Source organism: Rhinatrema bivittatum, chromosome 7 (genome assembly GCF_901001135.1).
Source record: "Rhinatrema bivittatum chromosome 7, aRhiBiv1.1, whole genome shotgun sequence".
Taxonomy (NCBI): domain Eukaryota; kingdom Metazoa; phylum Chordata; class Amphibia; order Gymnophiona; family Rhinatrematidae; genus Rhinatrema; species Rhinatrema bivittatum.
This window is the reverse complement of record NC_042621.1, coordinates 70,453,677-70,477,648: the sequence shown is the minus strand read 5'-3', so window position 1 is coordinate 70,477,648 and position 23,972 is coordinate 70,453,677. Positions and strand designations below refer to the sequence as shown.

Sequence of the window (23,972 nt, the reverse complement as noted above, 5' to 3'; positions counted from 1 at the left end):
TTATAAAATCGGGCGTTCACGTGCGCCGCACGCGCCGCTTTTAAAATCTACCCCTAAATGTTTTCAAATCAGACCCTGCAAGCATTCAGCCTGAATGTTAGAGCAGGATGTAGAAAACAGGACACTAGTAACAGCTAGCTGTGTATATAAGTATTTTCAAAAGTCTTTGCTTGATTCCACATGATGCGTAACTTATAATGTTGTATCCTGCTTAGTGGCTTAATCAATAGTCTTACACCCCTTTGAACATTTTTCACATTTTGTTGGGTCAACATATTATTATTGGTGGGGAAAAGCATATACATATCCAAAAAGCAAAAGCGAAATCCAACTATTGGATAAGTCTGTACCCCAAGTCACTACTTGGCGGAAGCTTTTTTTTTGGCAGCAGTTACGGCTGTGAGCCTCTTGGGATAGTTTCCACTAGCTTGGCACCATTACATTTCTCAGTAGGAGACCATTCTTTACAAATCTGTTCAAGCTCTTGTCAGCTTCCTTGAGGAGTCTTGACGGACAGAAATCTCTAAATCATGCCATAGATTTTTGATTGCACTGAGGTTGGGGCTCTGACTGGGCCTCTCCAAGATATTTACCTTTTATGCCTTATCCACTTCAGTGTAGCTTTGGGTCACTGTCATGCTGCAAGATGAACTTTTGTCCCAGTGTCACATTTCTTCTGAGTGATGTGCTGGGTTGGGTGTCTGCTAAACTTAACTCTTCATTTAGGGCAAAAGATTCTATTTTAATTTCTTAGTTCATAAAACTTCTTGCCAAATGGCTACTGTATTCCCTGAATATTCTTTTGCATACTTCAAATGGGATTTAAGGTAGGCTTTCTTGAGTAATGGCTTCCTTCTTGCCACCTTACCATACAGGCAAGATTTATGTAATTCTTGGGATATTGTTGTCGCATGCACACCTTGATCCGTCTTGGCCATGAAAGCCTGTAGCTCTTTCAAAGTTGCCATTGGCCTCTTGGTTAACTCACTGTTATTCAGTCTCCTTTTTGCTGGGTCATCCAGTTTGGAGGAATGGCCTTATCTAGGCATTGTCTTAGTGGTGCCATATACCTTCCACTTCTTAATCGTCTAGACTGTGCTCTGAGGAATGTAAAAGGATTTTCATTCTTTTAGACCTATCCCCAGATCTGTGCTTTTCCACGACTCTGTCCCGGAGTTCTTGTGTCAGCTCTGTGGTGCACATCTGTTGCGTCCGACGGTCCTCGACTGCTTCGCCCCGTTTGCCTCACTTTATTCATGGCTCCTCCAGCTTACCTGGGCAAGATGGCTACCGCTGCGTCTACAAGCCGACCTCTCTGGCAACCCCGGAACAGCTATGGTGCAGCCTCCCGCCATTGCTCCTCCCAGGTACCTACTAGGGTGCGTGCGCGCGCGCAACCCACGTCTTTGTACCACCCTTGGTGTGAACCTCAAGGGCGTTCCCTCATGCTGACGTCACGCCATCCGGGTATATTATCTTCAATAATTTGCTAGCTCCCCCCAGTTAGCAAGGACTCGAATCCGTTCCTGTCTACACTACTCTGCCGCTTCCGTGCTGCCGCTGGAAGCTCTTTCTCTGCCCTTCGGGGTAACTGCTAACCTGGGTACCTGCTCCTCGGGGGCCCTCTGCTTTATTTCAGGTGCCTTACAGGGAACAGGTACTCGCTCCTCGAGGGCCTGCTCTCCCTGCCTCTGTTCCTGTACCTTCTACAACATACCTGGTGGAATCGCACATCTACAGCAAACACCTAGTGTTTGCTGTGGATGTGCAGTATCTCCTCACTGTGGAACCTCCTGACGTCATCTAGGAGAGAAGGGCTCCCTCTGCCGAGGTCCCTGGGACTGCAGCTACAGACTGTGTGTCACTACTGCCACCTCTGGTGGTTCTCTTCAAGCTGTCTAATAAAAGAACTCTTGTGTTTCTGTAGTACGAGTCTAGGCCAGTGCTGTGGCTCCTCACTGGGCTCCTCCCCATGGGCGTGGTCATCTCCCATAGCACCCAAGGATCCACCCAAACACACATAACCACAACAACATCATTGGGTCTTTGCTTTGATTGCACTACCTGGCAGAGAGCACCAGGAAGAGCTGTTGAATTTATGCTGTTGTCATATGAATCAGTACAATTTAAAACATGGGGCCAGTTCATGGGGTGTGTGCTTTTGAAGGTGATTAGTTACACCACAGCTTTAGGTATTTGGGATTGCTACAGAAGTCCAAGGGGTTGGACATGTATCTAATCAAGTTATTCCATATTGTTATTTCTAAGGTAGAATTATGGCAATACAAATTTAAGTAAAGCCTGTTCAACAGGCCTTTCACATGCAGAAAGAAGAAAATTAAGTTAATTTCTCTGAAAACTGCAGAAACAAGCTCAAGAATAGAACATCTTGTTTATTAAAAAAAAACCAACTGAATTAAGAATACCGTCCAGTTCTTGAGAAGCGTAATTTTAAAATTCCAGCTATACCCATAATAGATTCACAAAATAGTATTAGATAATGTCTTGTTAACGTGGTTTGTACAATGCAGTGGAAATCTTTCCACTAGAAAAGTGGGGAATCTTCTGTAATACGTAATGCAGTCTGTTATATGCACAGCATCTTATATACTTCCTACACGCTCATCGTATATATGAGCACTAAATATATTTCCAGGAAGCCTTTCTTTGCTCTCTAGAGCTTGTAAGCTCTGCTCCGAGATTGTAATGTGATGCAGAAAGACCATATCTGACCAAGCAGATGGGACTGATGTCAGAATTGTACATTCACAGTGATCGATGCCGACACAAAGGCATCCCGAGACGTTAGACGCATCCAAACAGGCCGAAGCAGCAAAGAGTTAACACCGCTTCTTTTTAAATAATAATACCCATTCATGTGTAGCATGAGTGAAATAACTGCTACTTGGTCTTTTTAGAGGCAGGGGATATTCTTGCTGCTCCCTTGTGAGTGGGTGTAGGGGGTCACGGTCAAAACAAATTCATGGCACCTCCCCTCCTGAGTCACAGGAGTGACTCTACCTCGCCCACCTTCCATAAGCAGGGTTGGTGACCATGCTTTCTAAATTCACACCCCTGACCAGATCCATAAATGAAGAAAACGCATGAGAAGAAGTGCCTCATGGATCTGTACTGGGACCCATGCTTTTCCATATATTTATAAATGATCTGGAAAGGAATACGATGAGTGAGGCAATCAGATTTGCAGTTGATACAAAATTGTGCAGAGTAGTTAAATCACAAGCGGATTGTGATAAATTGCAGGAAGATCTTGTGAGACTGGAAAATTGGGCATCTAAATGGCAGATGAAATTTAATGTGGACAAGTGTAAGGTGTTGCATATAGGGAAAAATAACCCATGCTATAGTTACACAATGTTGGGTTCCATATTAGGTGCTACAACCCAGGAAAGAGATCTAGGTGTCATAGTGGATAACACATTGAAATAGTCTGCTCAGTGTGCTGCAGCAGTCAAAAAAGCAAACAGAATGTTAGGAATTATTAGGAAGGGAATGGTTAATAAAACGGAAAATGTCATAATGCCTCTGTATTGCTCCATGGTGAGAGCGCAACTTGAATACTGTGTACAGTTCGGGTCGCCACATCTCAAAAAAGATATAGTCGCACTGGAGAAGGTGCAGAGAAGGGCGGCCAAAATGATAAAGGGAGTGGAACAGCTCCCCTATGAGGAAAGACTAAAGAGGTTAGTGCTATTCAGCTTGGAGAGGAGACGGCTGAGGGGGGATATGATAGAGGTCTTCAAAATCATGAGGTCTAGAACGGGTAGATGTGAATAGGTTATTTACTCTTTAGGATAATAGAAAGACTAGGGGGCACTCCATGAAGTTAGCAAGTGGCACATTTAAAACAAATCAAAGAAAAGTATTTTTCACTCAACACACAGTTAAGCTCTGGAATTTGTTGCCAGAGGATGTGGTTAGTGCAGTTAGTATAGCTGGGTTTAAAAAAGGTTTGGATAACTTCCTGGAGGAGAAGTCCATTAACTGCTATTAATCGAATTGACTTAGGGCTTAGCCACTGCTATTACTAGCAACGGTAACATGGGATCTTCTTAGTGTTTGGGTATTTGCCAGGTTCTTATGGCCTGGATTGGCCACTGTTGGACACATGATGCTGGGCTTGATGGGCCCTCGGTCTGACCCAGTATGGCATGTTCTTATATTGTATGGTGCCTGTGGTAACAGGACCACCGTTTCCTTTCTGTTTAGCTATCCCTAGCCTTCCCGTCTTGCAACTTGTCACATCACTTACTGCACATTGGGTCACACTTCATCCCTGACAGCGGTGTTTGGCACTGTAGTGTGTGCTCCTCCAGCCTGACAGAATTAAAATGCTCATTTAACTGCTACGGTTGATTTTTTTTTTGGGGGTGGGACGACACACACGCCGGTAATGCTGAACTGCTTCCTTTAAATTCTCTCAGACCACGAGCAGGCTCCATGGTCTCTTTCATGCCTTTTTACCCGGGGGGCGTGGTAGTATTCGGAATAGCTGCAGTCGGTGTAGTTGGGTCGACAATGGACTCCTCATCCACCCTCAAAAAAAAAAAAATTGGAAAACTCAGTACCGATGATGAAGCTCTGGTCCCGTCAGGGGGGAGAAAGTGTCCGATTCCGTGTCGTACCGCGCCAGGGGCCAAATGACACATCCCCTATCGTCTTTGCCTGTCTTCCGAGAAAGAGGGTTGTGTAAGGTGGCAAACGATGGCAGAAAACCACTTATATCCCAGTCGTCGGCCAGCCTGCTCCGGTCACTCTGGCCACATCGCCGCCGGGCGCAGAAGTGCGATCACCGGCAAGGTCTCTCCGTATGGGGGGGGGGGGGGGGGGGTCGTTATGCCTCCCTCCGTGTGGGCCGTTTCGGTCTTCGTTTGTTGTCGTTTTTTTTTCCGTGTGGCTCCACCATCTTGGGCAGAAGAAGCATATGAGAGGGGGGGGGGCCCCAGCTCGGTTATCTGCACCCCCCCCCCCACCCCCGGTGCCGTAACCACAAAGCGTCGCGACAATCTGCTTATTATTTAGGTGCCATGGAAAGGGGGAACAGGGTGTGCTCCCTTACAAGGGGCCTGTTAGATTTATAGAGATAACAAACAACTGGTTTGAATGCTGAAGATACGGACGAATTGTTTTTAACCATTTAAGACTGCAGTAATAAGTTATTCCCCAAATATATCCTGCTAAGACTTTTTTTGTTTATAAAGCACGATGCAGCTGGATGCTGTGTGTGTTTTTTTTTTTGTTCCTCTCTGTTTCGGTTCAGATGCAGCCTGTCTGGTTGAAGTTTGTTTGCAATCTATTTTTAAAGTTCATATGGAGATATGGCCCGTAACCGTCTGCTGTGCATAAAACGTGTGTGTGTGTGTGTGTGTGGTGGGGGTTGTGTTTGAAGATTAATCATGCTCCTGCTTCACCTCCTTCCATTCCCAGAACAATCCTTTTTTTTTTTTTTTTTTTTTGCTGCTGGAGCTCAAACAGCCAGTAACCAGGTTTGATCTGCTTGCCCCATGGCGTAACTGCCCTGAGTGGAATTTCAAGGGTTTTTTTTTTTTGGTTTTTTTTTTTCCCTGCTCTCCGACTGGGAGGGGAGTCCTGAATATAAAAAAAAAAAAAAGTAGCCTCAGGTAGCCAGCTCTCTGCTTCCCACAGCAGCTCCCGGGGGCGCCGCCTGAAGCAACTCCTCCTGAAAGTTGTTTCAGGCAAATGCCCCCAGACGACTATTCCCCCCTTCGGCATAAGGGGAGGAGCACCCCCACCAGTCCGGGAGTTTCTCTTCGGCTTTGCACATAAAGAAAGGAAGGAAAAAAAAAAGAAAAACCACAAAAGCGCAGAACAGTTTGTAGGGAGCTGGCACAGACTGTGGAAACAGGAGCCACACAGCCAGACAAAACCCAGTGGCCTTCAAAAAAAACAAAACTTCTTCTTTTTTTTTTTTTTTTTCTGTTTCTCTCTTGATTTCTTTTCACCGCACGCATTTGGAGGACGTGGACAGTTAATTGGAGGGACCCTAACCCTAGATCCTCGTTTTCAGCACCTGCCTCTTTGATCCTGGTTTATGCCGGGTAGCTATTTCCGTTGTTCGTGCGTTTTTCTTTTATTCTCACCCGGCCCCCCCCTTTTTTTGATGTCGGCAGTGATGATCTTTTAATTCCCAAGTTGGAGATGCATAGGATAGTATTACCCTTCTTGCATAATACAGCTGTCACGTTTTATTTTTAAACTCCGGCATAATAGGGTCCAGGCTGGGGTGTGGCGAGCTTTTTAACTGCTTTTGCTATAGAAGAGGCAATGGTTGAACTGTGAGAGTCTCTGCAGAAGTTTACACGTCGCACATTTTTTTTTCCTTGACAATGAGTGTCAGCATCATCTGGAGGGATTTTGGCCTAATTGCTCCCATTTGGACAAAGTGATCTAAGGAAGAACAGAAAATCTGGTATAATCATTCTGATTGACTGGGGAATGGAAATTAAGAGTTGATTAGCCTGTTAATAATAGACACAATAAGTAGGGGGGACAAGCTGAGCACAGGTGTATTTTTTTTTTATCACTTGTCGTACGCGGTTTTGGGTGACCTTGTGGGGGAAAAGTGTTTAAAGGTAATTAAATAAATAAATGTCCCATTTTCTGCTGGTCGGTCACTTCCCTTCTCTGCCGGCTGCTTCCAGTTGACATGCAGTGGGCATTAGGTTGATGGGCATTTGCCCTCACTCTTTCTCATCTTCTGTGAGAGGCGCCCGCCTCTACTGACCAAAAATCAGGAGTCTGATATGATGTATAGCTGCTGCTTCTACTGGACAAGCTACTAGTGTTTTGCCTTGAGCTCAAGTGCTGGATCTCCCATTTTGAGAGCTGGAGGCCCCTGTTTTTCTTTTTCTTGATTTGAAGCAGCGGGAGTTGAATAAACGTTATTTATCTGGATAGATGATTCGGTGGGCGGTTACGATCCTCAAGTTCCTTCCCTTTGGCTCTTGATTTGCTTTTCCCTTGCTTAATCTTTCCCGTGGCTTTTATTGGCCTGTTTTCCCGGCGGTTCGAGAAAAAAAAGAAACCACGAGCACGGCAAGCTCGCAGTGGCGCTTGCTACAGCATTGTAACGACAGACAAAATAACGAATTGCTGACCGGAGGTCGAAATTGGGTTGATTCTACTTTTCTTCATTGCCTCCCATTTTATTGTTATTTGGAGGGGGGTGGGGTGGGGAGGGGGGCGACCATATTGGTAACGCAATGTCCCCCCAAGCTTCTTTGTGGTATCTGAGTTGCCATCTGCATTACTGTAGAAAATCCCAGGAAAACTGGGGACGTAGACTGCTCCCGTTCAAATGCGTCAGCTTCTCCATGGCGTTAAATGAGTTTCTTAGATTCTTCATTATGACTTCCGAGTAAATTAAGGACCCTCAAAACAAGAAGGGAGGCGATCTATGAAAGCCGTAACGGTATCAACAAACAGGATAGATGCCAGATGTCCTTTAAAAGCATTTATTGGAGTGGAGACGCAAAAAAAATGGGCATCTGGCATCTATCCTGTTTGTTGATACAAGTAAATTAAGGTACTGATCCTGTTCAACAAACTATCTAGACATTGCATTGGTGCATGGAAAATATGAACATGGCGAAAATGGCGGAAAAGTTGAATTTGCTGGGGAGGGAGCAGATTTGTAAAATATAGCCCGGGTCCTAATGAAAGGGGCACACCTTTATTCCTGGAAAAGTATAAAACTATATAATCAATGCAATAAATTAGGACAAGAGAAGAATAAGACCCAAATAGGGAGCGACAGAGCTAATGAATAGGCAAATTGAGATTTTGAAGGCTCTAGCTCATTGGTTCTCAAATGTGTCCTGGAGGACCACCCCCCCCAGCTAGTCAGGTTTTCAGGATATCCACAATGAATATGCATGAGATAAATTTGCATGCGCTGCCTCCATAGCTTGCTAATTTTATCTCATGCATATCAGGTTAAAATTGGCTACACCATCAGATTCACTGCTACACAGTTTTTCATATGTATCAGGGACATGGTGCATATTTGTTTAATAAAGTATTCCTTGCATATTTTATGTTTCCATCTTATTGTTAATAATTCCAAAGAAGAGCGAATGCCGAGGGCCGCGGAAGGTAATGGTCCGTCTCTGCAGCATTCTGCCAAGTAAACGTTGCAGGCGCCGTGATGGGGGGCTGTGATTGCCCGACACCCAGAAATGGACAGAAAGAAGGAAAGGGAAAAGCAAACGACTATAAAGTATTGTGCATTCAGTTATGTGAGTTCTTCTTTTCACGCACATTTCCTGCATGCTTTTGAACCTGTCTTGTGACTGAGAAGTCATTGCTCAGCAGGGACGCCTGCTGGACCTGGCTCAGGATGCATGCAGGACGGGGGGGGGGGGGGGGGTGTCAAGTAAGAGGGATTTTCTCTTTGGCTCCTGGTAGGGCCAGCAGTCTGGCAGCTGGAAGAGGTAAATATCGTGGGATAAAAGAAATCATTACCGATAGTCTCTCCCTTAAAATAGTTCTTCATCCTGTAGTTATGGAAAATATAAACTGTAAACGTGAGAAATATCTCACGTCGATGCTGCGTTCTAGGAATGTGCTCTGTACAATCAGTAGCATGTCTAAGGACATTTTAATATCCAGCACCGGTCCTAGGTCTCACGAGCCTGCATATAAATCTTCAACAAACTGAAGGCAGCAGAGGTTCCCAAACCTGTCCCGAGGGACCCCCAGCCAGTCAGCTATTCAGGTTACCCACAAGGAATATACAACGATCACACAACCTTTTTGTCTGACATTGTTTTTATTTTCATCTGTTCGATCTCTTCCTTTAATTTTGTTCCTTCGTTTTCTCTTGAAAAGTTTGCCTTTGTCTTTCTTTTCCTGTTACCTGTTGTCTTTCTGTCTTTTCCCAAACCGACCCTTTTTCACACGCACACACACACTCACTCACTCACTCACACACACACACACACACACTCACTCACACACACTCACTCACACACACACTCACACACACACTCACTCACACACTCTCACACACACACACACTCACTCTCCCATACACACACACTCTCACACACACAGACAGACAGACACACACTCACACACACACACACACACACACACACTCACACACACACACACACCGCTTATTCTCCTCATTCCCTCTTATATATCTTTTCTCCTCTTGCCATACTCAACTTTTGCTTTCTCTTCAAAATTATTTCCACAATTTTACCCCCTCCCTCCCCCCCCTCCATTCTTCTCCCCCGTGGCCTCATTTATTCCTCCTTCCACCACCCGATTGGCCGTCCATCATATCCTCTACCTCACTTCCTCCCCACCCCTCATGCATGCTCCATCCTCCCTTTCTCCCCATTTCTGGCCCTTTCGCTCTCAACGTTACCTCTCTCCAGTGAGGCTGTAGCATGGTAGACGATCCTGCAGCTCCTGCTTGAGAGACTGTGCATCCAGCCCTTCCCATCCTGCCTCTTTCCCTGCTCCGTCCTAGCCAAGTCCAATCTGCTCTGGTTTTTTGGTTTTTTTTTTTGCTACTACCCTCAAAGTTTCCCTCCCCTCCCAGCTATTCTCCCGGGCCCAATCCATTTGCTTTGGGGCAGCCAGAGCTGCGTCAGGTGGCAGCCCAGCACATGGGGGGGGGGGGGGGGGGGTGGGCTGGTATGGACACGTACCTCCGTCTCCATGTCTTCTCTTTCGCCGGCACACATGCCACCCCACATGCTAGCCAGCTTACCTGATTCAGCTCTGCTGAGGAGTAAGTGTGTGGGTGTGGATGTGGGTGTGTGTGTATGCACGTGTTTGTGTGTGTACGTGTGTGTGGGTGTGTGTGTGTGCATGTGTATGTGTGTGCATGCGTGTGTGTGTGTGTGCGTGCATGCGTGTGTGTGCGTGCATGCGTGTGTGTGTATGTGCATGTGTGTGCGTGTGTGTGTGTGTGTGTGTGTGGAGGGGCAGGGACGGGAGTCAGCTGGGATGCATGGCACCACACTTTTTTTTTTTTGCATCAGCTGGCAAACTTGCAAACATGCCCTACTGAGCATGTGCAACTAAGTCATCATCCTGCCCGCTAGCCAGAGTCCCTCGGTCTCTCTGTTTTTTTTCCTGCGGAGCCCTGTGGTCGCGGGAGCTGTGTGTCTCAAGGAATTCAGCTTTGCTCGCTCCTTACAGCTTTTATAAGTGGTTTTTTTTCTAGAGCTGCAGCTATTTCCTTATGTAGTTTTATTTATTTTCCTTTTTCTTCTTCTTTCCTCTGTCTCTGAGCCTCATGGCGGGCCTTAGTTGCTGTGCAGTCTGGCAGAGTCTATTTTTGTATCCTTTACTAAAAAACAAAACAAAACCAAAAAAACCCCCAAAACTGCACCAACAGTTTAGTATCTGCGTCCTCACCTTGCTGTGTCTATTTTTTTACCTTTGTCAGATGCTGGCAGGACTGACTGAATGCAGTCCATGGGTGATCCATGTAGGCCTCTGAGCCTGGTGACTCGCCTGAGTTCTACCCGGGCAGGAGTTCCATGTCGTTTCACTGAGCGATTGGCATCAGTGGAGGTTCAGACAGTGCAGAGATCGAGGACCACACTGTTCTGTGGGGGAGAGAGCTCATCCTCCCCACATTCAAAGGAACTAGTCTCCATGGGCAGGAGCCATAGATGACATAGCCTCCCCTCCTGCTTGCCAATGATGGTAGTGCAGTCTCCTTGTGAGAGAGGGTGAGCGGGAGCCTGGCAAGCAGCTTGCTGCCGCACCTTCAGTGCCATGCCCAATAACGGTTGCCATGCACATCTGGGACCGGTGCACTGTTGATCTGTCACGTTGGTGTCCGGACCACATCGGAGACCAGGACTGCTTTTGAGTGCCATGGTCACCCTCGATGTCGTTAGGGTGCTGGGGTGCCTGCGATGCCATAGGCATCTGTGGATGTGGAGTCTCGAAGCACCAGAGTCATTGAGCGCCTTGGGCCTCGATGTGGCAGAATAGTGGCATCGACTTCTAGTGTTGGGGACCAGGTCTGCCATCAAGTGTCCCCCCTCGATGCCATCGGAGCTGCTCTCGATGCTATCAATGACCTCTGTGCCATCAGTACCTTCAATCCCATCAAGGTGCATGAGTGGCCATCCAAGATGCCATTGAGGTATGTGGCCTTGATGCTATGTGTGCTTTCGGGGCCATTGTGGTGCGGAGCTGCCCCAATGCCATCGAGGAGTGGAGCCGCCATGGATTTGTGCCCCATCAATGTTAATGAGCACTAGCGAGGCTATTGTCAGCCATAGCCACTGGCAAGGGATGCCATTGAGCTAGCAGCATTGCCGTCCTCGGACGGATAGGTGCGCTGAGGAGAACAGTCGATGGCATTGGTAATCATCGGCTCCTCTGGGCACTGATGAGGCGGGTTGGGGCTGCAGAGAGCCTCTGCTTGCAGGTGCCTTTGGCATCCTTCGTATTGCTGGTCCATCGACGTCTTCGGGCACTGGGGTCTCTATCGGTGCCACCAGGCTGTTGAGGTCTGTGGACACCTGTGGCACTGGGGATAGCATAATATACCATTGAACTGATCAAGATTCGGTCAAGCGCCGTCGAAGCTCTGGATGCAGCGTCGTTTGATTCTCTTGATGTGATCCATCGTTGGTGAGCGCAAAAGCGCTAGGGCTTTACGGGTGCTGTCACCACTGTGGGCATTAGTGGATGTGGTCAGATGCCACAGGACATGACCACAGAGCACCATGGGCACCGTAGGTCGCCATGGACTTCACTGCTGTCATTCCATGGAGGAAATGGCAGTGAGCCATTCCCGATGCAGTTTCAAGGGCTGTGTCCAGTCTCTTGGAGCATTATCAGGTACTGGAGGAGGCAGTGCCGTAGAACGCCACCCACCTCCATGCCATACCCAGAGCCCCAGTGGTATTGGGGACCCTGACATCACACTTCCTAGGCACTCCACTGGGAGTTGCTGTAACCCTGGAGCGCAGCAAGCGTGGTCGGGTACAGCAAGGCATCTACTCCAAGCGCCATGGGCAATGGCGGAAGGCATTCTCCCTGTCTGTGCAGTTCTCAGCCACACCAAGGTTCTGCTATCGTCTCCTCTTCAGTTCTGTACCACAAAGTGCTGGGGAGCACTGGTGAGGAAGGCGTCATCGCACACATTGTGATTTGCCTTTTGGCAGCAAGCAAGCCACCAACTCTAGCAAGTAGTGCTCGGTCCTTGCAGTGCCACAAGCACAATGAATGGGGTCATAGGTGTGCTGCCATCCATAGGATGGAATACCACTGTTTGAGTGCTGGTAAGCGTGCTTTTACAGCGGGGGGGCTCTATTCTCCAGTTCCCTCTACTGTATGGGTGTGTGTGTGTATGTGTTTGCTTCGTGGCGAGCACAACATGTTGTTCGCCACTGCCACAGGACTGACCTAGGACTGCGTGCCTGGTCGAACCCTAAGGGGAGTAGACACCAGGAGGGTAGTGTCGGAAGTCTTCTCCTTCCTCAGAAGAGGAATATGTCTTTCGACCCCCTTCTATGTCACAAATCCCCTATGTGGCAGATTTATTGCTGAACTGGAACCTCTTTGAATCTGTGCATCTCTTTGTAGGCCAGGGCTGGGGGATGGCAGCGGCGGTCATCTGACTGTTTTTGCTGGGGCCCCTTTTTTGATTACTGTGGTAGCCTTCCCCATCCAAGGGTGGCTGCCAGTGGTAGATTGGTTGCTTCTAAATCTCGGCAAACAGTTATTGTGTCTCAACTCTCAACTGGAGAGTTGACAGGTTTTGCGAGATTGGAAGGCCCCGATTCCCTTTGCTTTCCTGTCCCTTCAGGAAGTGGGAGTTCTACTTGGTTCCAGGGCAACTCTTATGGGTTCCCCTCTGGACATCTGGTTATCCACCCCTGCAAGGGGTGTCTCTCATTCTCCATTTCCTGGAGAAGGCATGTCACTGCTGACTGGTGGTCACTCTTGGTTCCTCATGGGATCCGAGAGCTGGTTGAGCGGTAGCGCTCTCCTTAGGTTATCCTAAGGCACAGCAGGTCTATTTAGTGAGGGAGCCTTTCCAGAGTAGCTCCCCGGTGAAGATCAGGTGTTTCTACCATTCAGGAGTCACCTTTGATACCTGTTGATCTCAATTGGCATTTTTTAAGGACCACTATTGACAGTCATTCTCGCCTGTGGGACCCTACCTCAATGATGAGGTTTCTAATCCATCTAATTGGTGAGTATGCCTTTCAACTTCTCGCCATATCCATGGCTGAGGAAGTTGGGGTTGAAGGACCCCGCAACAGAGGTGCTGCTCTTTGGTTGCAGTGGCTTGCAAGCTATATTCCCCCTTTTAGGGATGAACCTGTCTTTGGATAGGGGAGTCCTGGTTCATGCAACAATTGTTCCATTTACTGGACCGTGTGCTTCCTTGGGGGAAGTATATGCTATCGGGGCTGAGGTATTAATACCTAAGCCAGGTTCGGGGCAATTTGTCCGAGATCACCCTTCCCCTGTTCTGGTACCCTTAGAGTTTCCAGGCTGGTGAAGCAATCCTGTTCGAAAGGGGTTTGCACTTGCAGCGCCCCAGCTTCCTGTCTCTTAATGGAATGTTTCTGGATTTCTTCCCTGTGAATTCGCTCTGTTTTAGCTGTTCCAAGTAGACTGAGGGCTCTGTCTCGGTGGGCAACTCCCTACTGGAATGTGCAGTGAGTTATTTGCTTGGGGTTGAGTTATACAACCTAGTGCTTACCCCGGCAGTCCAGCGGTCTGCCTCCTTGTGTTCTTTGCTCCTTTTGACTTCCAGCTAGAATTTTGGGGGGGGGGGGGGAACCTAAGGAATTTATGGTATATCTTAGGGTATACCTACAGGGAAAGATATACTACTTTTTCCCTATATTTTCAACTTGCTCTGGCCAATACTGCCTTTAGCTTTTCTCACTTCACTAGGTTGCCCAAAGTGTCTTCCTGCTCACCTGAACTATCCTGTATGCAGGATTGGGCTAGCGATCCCATTAAGGGATTGCCTTTCATCCCCTGAAACTCTTGCTGCTATCCTGCTGGTCAGCTGTGCCTGGTACTTTGACACATAGGTTCTGTCACAGCCCCCACCGTTGTTGCTGATTATTCTTCCAAGCATTGCTTGGATTTTTCTTCCCATCATGCCTGTTATCCAAACATGGGCCACACTTCTGCAAATACATTTTGTCCTTCGGATGTCAGTGGACCGCAGTTTCTTTCTGGGGAGTTCTTAAGCCCTAGTTGGTTTTTCCGTTATCCTGTAACACCAAAGAAAACTGAGTGGTCCAAGAGTCCTTCTCTTGTTTACATCTCCGGACTTTTTCCTGAATCCAGGAGGTTCTAGACCTACTGTCATTGTCCAAATTTACTGATCCAAAACCCTGCTTATAATGATTTCTGTATATTTCTTGCTGGCACTCGCATCACTCCCCTGCCTTAGGCACCTCTGCTTCACATGGGGGTTTTGTGTCTCCGTCTTTTCCTTGATTTTCTATTTGTAGACCCCCAACTCTTTTCCCGCCTAGACCATTTGTGGGTCGGCTGCCTCACAGGCAAAAGGGAGAGAGGTGGTGCTTTCACCATGGTGCGATTTCCCGCTTTGTCCTGCTCAGACAGCCTATAGCTTGGAATTCACCCATGTGTGAGGACTATCATTCTGCTTGTCCTCAGAGAAAGCAGAGTTGCTTGCCTGTAACAGGTGTTCTCTGAGGACAGTAGGGTGTTAATCCTCACCCCTGGGAGTTGGTTTCTCCATATATTAGCTGTATCATGGACTGAGGGGCAGGGTGATGAGTACAGCTGCACGTCCTCAGTTTGAAAGTTCTGGAATTTCTGAGATCAAAGTTGCATGACGCCAACCATGTGTGAGGACTAACATCCTGTTGTCCTTGGAGAACATTTGTTACAGGTAAGCAACTCTGTTTTCACTCTTCTTGTTTTTTGGGAGGGATAGTCGTATTAGTCTGGTGTAGCAAAAAATTTCAGGAGTCGGGTGGCACCTTATAGACTAATTAATTTATTGAAGCATGAGCTTTCGAGGACCATGTCCACTTTGTCAGATGCCTACGTATGCACACAAGTAGTGATGAGCATTGGGGGAAAAGGGGGCGGAGTGGGCGCTCCACGGATATTCCAGGGCGGGGCCAAGAGAGATGTGCATGCACGTACGTCCATGCCTGAATGTGCGTCCAGGTATATGTCAGACCAGAGTTACTTCTGCAGTGGATGAGATGTAAGTCTGAATAAAACTATTTCTAGGCATCTATGAAGTGCTTGAGGGGTCTGAGTTAACCAGGGGGAGCGCAGCTAAAGGGGATCTTGAGGACCTAGCTGTAGACTGGGCAAACTGGTGGAAGCACTGGTAAAACTGGTCAAGGTGGGTTGATGGTCATTGGTTACTGCAGCATCAGTTAGTGGCACTGGTTAGCATCTTTTTGATGACCCACTCTGAATCCTTGCTAAGCAGTCATAAAAAAAATGCTTTTCTTAATTCAGTTCTGCAAGATTTCCCTGTTGTCTTACATTTTTCTTGTGAAAGTTCTGTTGGGTCCCCCCCATTTCTGGGGTGATTGTAATGGCTGCTAGCCCCTGCCAGTCAGAGGCACAGGAGCCCAGACCAGGTCCATTGGACTGACCTGAAGAAGAATCAAGTTGAGCCATACAGATGTCTAAAGAAATAATTTAGTTTGTGGTGTCATAAATATAATTTTTATGCCAGTGACTTCAGAAGGCTTACTGCCACTGTATTTTCTGGAAGCGCCGCAGTAACTGAAAGCTACTCCAAACTGTGGAGAATGTTTGGCTTCCTGTGGGCCATGTTAAATTATTTTTTTTTTGGTTTAGATTTAAGCTGGGTTTTTTTCAGTTTTTTTGTGTTTGTTTGTTTATTTATTTATTTTTTGTGTGTGTGCTTGAATCGACTTTTTGCATTTAAACCGTTCTTCATTATCTGCCTAATACGCGCCGTGGCTGCATACTGATCTATGACTCTTGTTTTGCGCTATGCTTGTGTGATAGTCTTGCATTCTACTGATCTAAGGTTGAGTTTCACCGTGTGCGCAAATTACTTTTTCCACTGTTAAAGGCACTTGATGGTTAAGGTTTGCCTTGCACCTCTCTTTACTGAACTGGACAGAGCATTGACTTTCAGCAGTGAATGGGATTGTGCCTTCTCACTCTAAATCAAAGCCATTTGTAAGTAGGCATTCAAAGGCAGCCGCCAACAGACATCTTGTTTTATGTACAAGTAACTGCAAAAGAAGTGAACCTGTTATTGACTTCATACTACCCTGGATTCCCAGTTTCAGGCTGGAGTGCGTCTTATAATATGGTAAACCTGCAGTCCCCTTAAAAAAATGGAGAAATGCCACTTCTTTGACAGAGATGCCCTATTCCTTACTCGTTGTATTTAATACTTTTACAATCCAATGGAAACAAACAGATCCTTTCTACGCATGATGCTAGAGGCTACTGTACTTAATCTATTAGTAAGAGGGCTCTTTGGATGGCTGCCAGCCCTTTTCTGCAAACCTTTCTTGCTGCTAATGACGCCTGTTTGGTAAGGGGGGGGATGGGGGTGGTTCTCGTGTGCCTCCTGACACGGCTCATATTGACTGCAGAGAGAAAAGGAGCAAAAATAAAAGTCCAAGATATTGCCGAAACCCCACTCATACTGGTGTGTGAGAGAGCAGAAAGAAAGCCTATAGCAAGGTAGATTTATTCCTTGATGGTTTTTAGGTTGCTTGTAATGATGTACCCACACGTATCCAAGAAATCTTTGCATGTATCAACGCATACAGGGAAGTGGGTTTTTTTGTTTTGTGTTTTTTTATTATTATTATTATTGTGAAGCTCAGAATTCTAATCAAACCCTTCTACTTTTTTTTTTTTTTAATAATTTTGTGTGTTTCAGCTGATGAAAACTGGATTTTATTTTATTTTTTTTTAATTAACGCAGAACATGAATTGGTGTAAAAACAAATTGTAAATGAAGGTAGGTTCCACTTTTTGAAACCTGCTGCTGTGATTAGAATTCTGTCCGGTCCCCTAAGCTGCTGTTAAAAGAGGGAGTCTGTTTACATGATGCATTAACAGGATCCTGCATTACCATGATTTAAAATAGCAGATTCGGCTTGTCCTGTAGAGGCTTGACTACGCAGCATGTGCGCTCTGTCTGTTTTTGATGAGAGGGACCTGAACGTGTTGAAGGGGGGGGGGGGGATTGGCAGGGATTCGAAAATTCCTCCTGGAGTAACTCGCCAGGGAGGAAATGAATCTCCCATTCCCCAAAATAATTTGTTTTGAGAAGGAGAGAGCTGAGCGCGCGTGGTGAGCACATCTCTTCCACTGTGCAGACGCAGCCCTCCCCCCCCTCCAGTACAGCCCCCTGGCCTCCTCTCACTTTTTCCTCACTCCCCCTCTCCTCCTCTCCCTGCCCCCCCCCCCCCGAGCTCTCATGCTCTGCTCTCCTTTCCCCTCCTCAGCGCTCCATGCTCTCTCCCCCTCACTCTCGCGGGCCCCCAACTGGGGCGAAAGATAACTTCCTGGACCGCAATCGGATGCCTCAGCTGCTTCCCGGATACCAACTGGGGGTAGCAGATGCTCCCTGGGTTGTCTTGGAAGGTAAAAAAATGTACTTGCTCGTTGGATTTTCAAAACTCTGGGCGTTGGCAATTGCAAAGAAGGCCATGTACGTTGGTGGCTGTGGGTAGCAGTACACACGATGCCAGTGTTGGTTTTTATATAGGGGCAATCCTATAGGAAGAAGAAAAACCCTAGGGGAGTGGGTAGGATGTAAAATTTGGCTTAATAGGCATTTCTATCTGTAACTGATGGAACGTGATGAATTTTAACAACCTCTGCCATCGGACCAGCCAGTGCATGTTTAAGGGCAAAGTAATCTTTCTTGCCAGCATGCTCTCGTCCAGACACAATGCAGCGAAGGAAAGGCATTCGAGGAGCCATAAATTTTTTATTATGAGGTTACCTTGGCTTGGCTTTCTGTGTGGCACACGGAACAGATTATGCTTACCCCCGAGCCTCAGCATGAAAAGCTACTTGTGTCTGTTTTGGTTTTGGTATGATTGTAAGTGACGGGGAAAAGATCTAGCAATCTGATTGTATGCAAGACCTTGCGATCAAGGCCAGTGTTAACAGTTAGCTTTCCATGAATAAGGTGTTGCATTTTATTATATATTTATATATAATAGATCTTCTGTCTTATCTTTCCATTATAGCTTACATAAGGTGTTTTATTGATAAGTGGTTATAGCGAAGCACACTGGGTTTCTAGAGCGCACTGGCATTCCTCACTCAGGGCTGCTTTGTGCAGCTTGGTGAGATTAGCGTTCTGAATTCTAATGAATTTCGTATCGGTTTATTGGAATTAAATTATCCCTTCACAGGGAAGAAAGTATGAAATTCTGTCGTAATGAAAGGGGCCTTTCATAAATGATGTCACGCTCCGACGACGAGGGGGTGCTTACCACTTTTGTGATGGGGAGGTCCTAAGTTGAAAGGGGTTTTGGAGATTTGTGATGATGCATGACAACATGGGTGGGGGTTTGATTTTATGCCAACATAGTGTGATGCCATTTATGGATGGCCCCAAACATCATAATGGCATTTGGTCCTTTATAGTGAGAAAACATGTCATTGCTGAATTGATCATAAGAACATGCCATACTGGGTCAGACCAAGGGTCCATCAAGCCCAGCATCCTGTTTCCAACAGAGGCCAATCCAAGTCACAAGTACCTGGCAGGATCCCAAGGGGGGGGGGGGGGGGGAGAGATTCCAAGCTGCTTATCCCAAGAATAGGCAATGGATTTCTGCAACTCTACCTTAATAATGGTTTATGGACTTTTACTCCAGGAACTTGTCCAAACCTCTTTTAAACACAGCTATACTGTTAGCTTTCACCACATCCTCCTGCAATGAATCCCAGATGTTAATTATGCATTGAGTAAAAAAATATTTTCTCTTATTAGTTTTAAATGTATTACTTAGTAACTTCATTGTGTGTCCCCTGGTCTTTGTACTTTTTGAAAGATTAAATAACTGAATAATGTTTACTCGTTCTATTCTATTCATTATTTGATAGATCTCCCCTCAGCCATCTCTTCTCCAGATCACTGTTTTTGTCTTTGTAGTCATCTGATGACCTGTTGTTAATATTGTGTATTATATTAATATTATGTTACGTAACATAAATGGTGGAGAGTGCAAGGAATAAAAGCTTTTTTTTGTATTGATATGTTGCATGACTAACTTGGATGCTTTTACAGAGTGTTGGGGCAGAAGGGGCTTTCCTACATTGGTGTCGGTTTTCCTCGGGGTATGGGGAGGTCCAGGCAGAATTTTGGAGTGCTCCTAAGAACAGGAGCCACCGCAGATCGAAGTGGAGCGATGCTGGAATGCAGCAAAATCCTGGAAATGGAAGCAGCTGGAGCCACCAGTCCTGGATCTGGAAGAAGCCAGAGCTGAGCAAGAACCTCAACAAAGTTAGCGCAAGCCCAAATGTTAGGGAGCCCTTTGCAGGAAGGCTGGTTTATAGCCTTCTGGTGGTCAGGAATGCTTCCTGCTCCCCTTCAGCCAGTTCTGGTGCCCCAGTGGGGTGGGCACCTGGTGATCTGACGCCGCCTTCGCCTCTGCCGCTTCGGGCTGTCCCTGTGAAGCCGGCCGGCATGGTGGCTTAAGCAGGGCCGGTGCAAGGCTATCAGGCACCCTAGGCAAACCTTACAGTCTGGCGCCCCCTCCCCATACACAATTTTAAATTATGCATTTATAACAACATATTTTACATGAAAAATGACATTCTGAGGTAAAATTAATATACAAGTTATTGTGATAATTTCATGCACTCTTGTGATGCCAACAAGAAAACTTTGCATCTTGGAATTCATATGGCATCATACCTATTATGATATGTTTTGGCATGGTCCTCCCATACCAACACAGTACTATCTGCCAACACTCAAAGAATAACAACCCTACCTACGAAAAAGAATACCACAAATATTACACCAGAATCTAAAATACCAATACACCTCCTATCAGGAAAACAGAACAGGCTAAGCTACTAGAGATCCCTACAGAGAAACCACATGCTAAAAGAATGCTTCATCTCAATCTTTGCATGCAGAACACAAACTCTCACCAAATACAGAATAAAGCCACATAAAGTATAAATAGAAATGTACAGACAAAATCTAAACTGTAAAATGTATCACGCCAGACTCTATCCAGTGCAACAATGGAAAAACAAAAATGTCACCATTCCTTGTGAAACAAATCAATAAAATAAAGATATATAAATCATTAATCATAATTATAAAATCATACAAATAAAATAATTTCAAAACAGCTGATGAATAGAATATCCAATAATTAAAGATGCATGCAAATTTTGAAAGCTTTACCAAACACCAATAAAATATTTCAAACAGCAGACACATCACATACTACCCAATAATTAAAATGGTAGTCAATCAAGAAAAATGAACTTAAAAAGCCACCTTTACAAACCCTTTTCAGCAGTGCTCCTACTCCTTTCCCTTGCAGGCCATACCAGAAGCAGCAGTAGCTGCTGAAGCTGTCCTCACAGACCTCTTCCTTAGGGACCACAACCAGTCTCTTCTCTCTCTCACACACATACCAGTCACACCCTCAGGACCAGTTTCTGTCTCTCACACACCAATCTCTCCCCAACCAGTCTCTCTCTCTCTCTCTCACACACACACACACACACACACCAGTCATCTCCCTGATCAGCCGTTCTCACACATAAACACGTCACCTCTCTGGCCAGACTCTCTCAATCACACAATGCTCTCGCTCCCTCTTACACGCAAGATTTCAATCACACACATGCTCTCTCTATTTCACTTACACACAAGCTCTCAATCACACACATGTTCTATCTCACTTACAAACAGGCTCAATCACACACATATGCCCTCTCTCACAGCAACAAGCCAGCCAAAAACATGCTCCATCTCTCTTGCATACACACATTGACACACAGAAGCACTCTCCCTGTCTCACATACACATTACATTCTCACAGAAGCACCTTGCTTTCAAACTTCCAGCATTTTTCACTTTTACTAAAAGTGAAAGTGATGATCCCAATCATTAAATAAGAAAACCACATTCCTAGCAGAAGGCAAAATGACACCCTTCCTTCAGGTTCTGTCCTCCCAAGGGACAGCCACCCACACCGTACAGCTTCTCTTGTTTTACGCTTTCAGGCAATAAAGCAAGTGTCCTTCTTCAAACTATCAGTCATATGATTATTCATGTGGGAGATATGGAACCGAAAGACATCCTTAGTCGGCTTCCCTTTTAAATAGGAAGATTCCAGTCTTAGTCATTTAAAAATATACATTTTCTAAAGGCTTAAAAAAAATAGCAAAACCGTTTCAGATTGGAACTATTCTAGTCTTCATGCTTAAATTATGCTTAAAAAAACCCAAAAACCCAAACCCCACCTGCCATCAGTATCTTAAATTTGTGATTTTGCTGAAATGAGCATTTTAAAAACTTTAATTTTTTTTGCTTTACTATTTGTCTCTACCCACTTTAAGTTAAATTTTATTTTCCAGAAGAGGGATGCTTAAAATTTAGTAATTTTATCTTTCATCCAACTTTTCAAGAGTTCAGGTATATGTATTATCATATTTCATTTTTTTAAACTGGCAGATTCCTTTCTCACATACACACACACTCACAGAAAGAAGATCAGCGCCGAGACTTAGGGGGCCCCGCGGCAGGCAGCCAGCTCCCGACTCGCCCTGCCGCCCCGCCAGTGTCACCCTCCCGACACCCCCCTAGTGGTCTAGCGGAGGTCCCGGGAGCGATCTGCCGCTCCCGGGACCTCAGCTGCCACTAAGCAAAATGGCGCCGGTGGCCTTCAGCCCCTACCATGTGACAGGGGCTACCAGTGCCATTGGTTGACCCCTGTCACATGATAGGGGCTGAAGGTAACCGGCGCCATTTTGCTTAGTGGCAGCCGAGGCCCCGGGAGCACAGATCGCTCCCGGGACCTCCGCTAGACCACTAGGGGGGTGTCGGGAGGGTGACACTCGGGGGGAGGCAGGGCGAGTCGGGAGCTGGCTGCCAGCCGTGGCGCCCCCTAAGTCTCGGCGCCCTAGGCACAGGCCTAGCTCGCCTAGTGGTTCCGCCGGCCATGGGCTTAAGGCCTGTTTTTCGTCTCCAAGGCCTTCCTCCTGGCAAATCCCTGCTGGTGGCTTGTCCCTGACGTTTGGTGGATGTTTAACGGATGAAGAGAGAAAACTTACCATTCAATAAGCGTGCTGCAGTACTCCTGGAAGGGGGAGAGCAGCGTCTTGCCTTCTGCAGGGGAAATGGTACTGCTTTGGGTGCAGTACCTTAGGCCAGGTTCATGGCAGAACACGTGAGAAGAGCTCAGCACAAAAACACGTTTGTGCAACTGTATTAGAAAATTACCCTGAAAATGTGCGTCTTTAGCCTGAAATGTTTTCCATGGAGATTCGTAGGAGGACTGGCAGTGTTCAGATATTATATTGCTTTATTACTTAAATGTGTGTTAAAAACATTTTCTTTCAGTCTGTAATTGGTAGGAATCTGCAGAGTGAAGTACACATATGTAATACAAAAAAAAGTAAATTGAAAGGCCTTTGTAACAGGAAAACAAGCCTGTAGCCTATTTTGAGTTGAATTTGCAAGAATCTTCTGAGCTTGCTCTTTGCTTGTTTTTGGGGGGTTTTTTTTTTCCCAATTTATCTCTTAAAACTTTGCTGACGTATTTGAATTACCTATGCTACAGGAGAACGTTTCTCTGACCGAGCCATTTTGAAGTCAGAGAGCTCATAAATGTGTAATGAGCTTACAAAAAATGTATTTTTGCACTTGGGAAAGTGAAGTTAGAGATGGTACGGAGAAGAGCAACCGAAAGGGTAAGAGGGCGGAGCAGCTTCCTTATCAAGATTGGTTAAACAGGTTAGGGCTGTTCAGTTTGGTGGAGAAGCATCTGAAAAGGGATACGAGAGAGGTTTTTAAAACCATGGGTGGGGGTGCAACACACAAATAGGAGCTTGGTTATTTACCCTTTCAGATTTGTACTAACAGCAGATTTGAAACAACTCTGAGAGTTATTTTTTTTTTTTCTCATTCAATGCGTAATCGAGCTATAGAATTTGTTACTGGAGATAAGTGATCAAGACATCTAGCATAGCTGGGTTTGGACGGGTTCCTGGAGGAAAAGTCCATAAACGGTTATTAGTCAGGTGGAATTTTATCTTTGGGAGTCAGCAGTAAGGAATGGATCTACTGTTTAGGTTCTGTTGGGTACTTGTGACCTTCGTTGGCCACTGTTGGAGGCAGGATACTGGGCTTTGATGATTCTTTGGTTTGACCCAGCGCCATGTCTTAATGTTCTTATGTTAACAAAGTTTATGATTAAACATTAAATAGCACAATCTTCTAGAAAAATATGAGTTATAGCACTCAGAAACAAAATATTTTTACATTGTACAGCGGGGGTTCAGTTAAATTGTCTTTTTTTTTTTTTTGGAAGATGAAAAGTTCCGCGTATTCATATATAGAAGTTCCCCCTCCCCCCCCCCCCCCCGGGCCTTTTGGAAATCAAAATCAACTCTCAAATTTTAAAGAAAGGGAGCAATTTTAGAATTCTTCCACCACCTGGTTCTTGGATGTTTTTACATATTTGTTGGAAATAAAATGAAGGTTAACTGAAGCTTTGTTGTAGATGAGACACTTTTTTTGACCAAAGTATTGATTTCCTTTTCTTTTACAAGGGACGGATTTATGGATTTATTGCGCTCGGTGTCTTCCATGCTGCCATAAATACATTACATGTATGTAGTGTATATGTATTTTCCACTTACTCTTGAAACTGAAGCAGAAACAGTTCAGTTATGTTCATTTATTTAAAAATGTATTTCACCGTATGCGTTGCAGC

At 45.8% G+C, this 23,972-nt stretch overlaps 1 protein-coding gene across 4 annotated transcripts in view; it reads left to right on the top strand.

Annotated features, from left to right (window-relative positions):
* ZNF423 (zinc finger protein 423) overlaps positions 1–23,972 on the top strand; it is a 706,298-nt gene that overhangs the window by 325,258 nt on the left and 357,068 nt on the right. Inside the window, exon 1 of one of the 4 annotated variants that reach the window (XM_029608491.1) lies at positions 17,538–17,631. The exons of the other annotated variants lie outside the window; for them this stretch is intronic. Coding sequence (XP_029464351.1) covers positions 17,568–17,631 — 64 coding nt within the window. The 5' untranslated portion in view covers positions 17,538–17,567. Of the gene's footprint in view, positions 1–17,537; positions 17,632–23,972 lie in introns of those variants that run through there. 4 annotated transcript variants of the gene reach the window in all.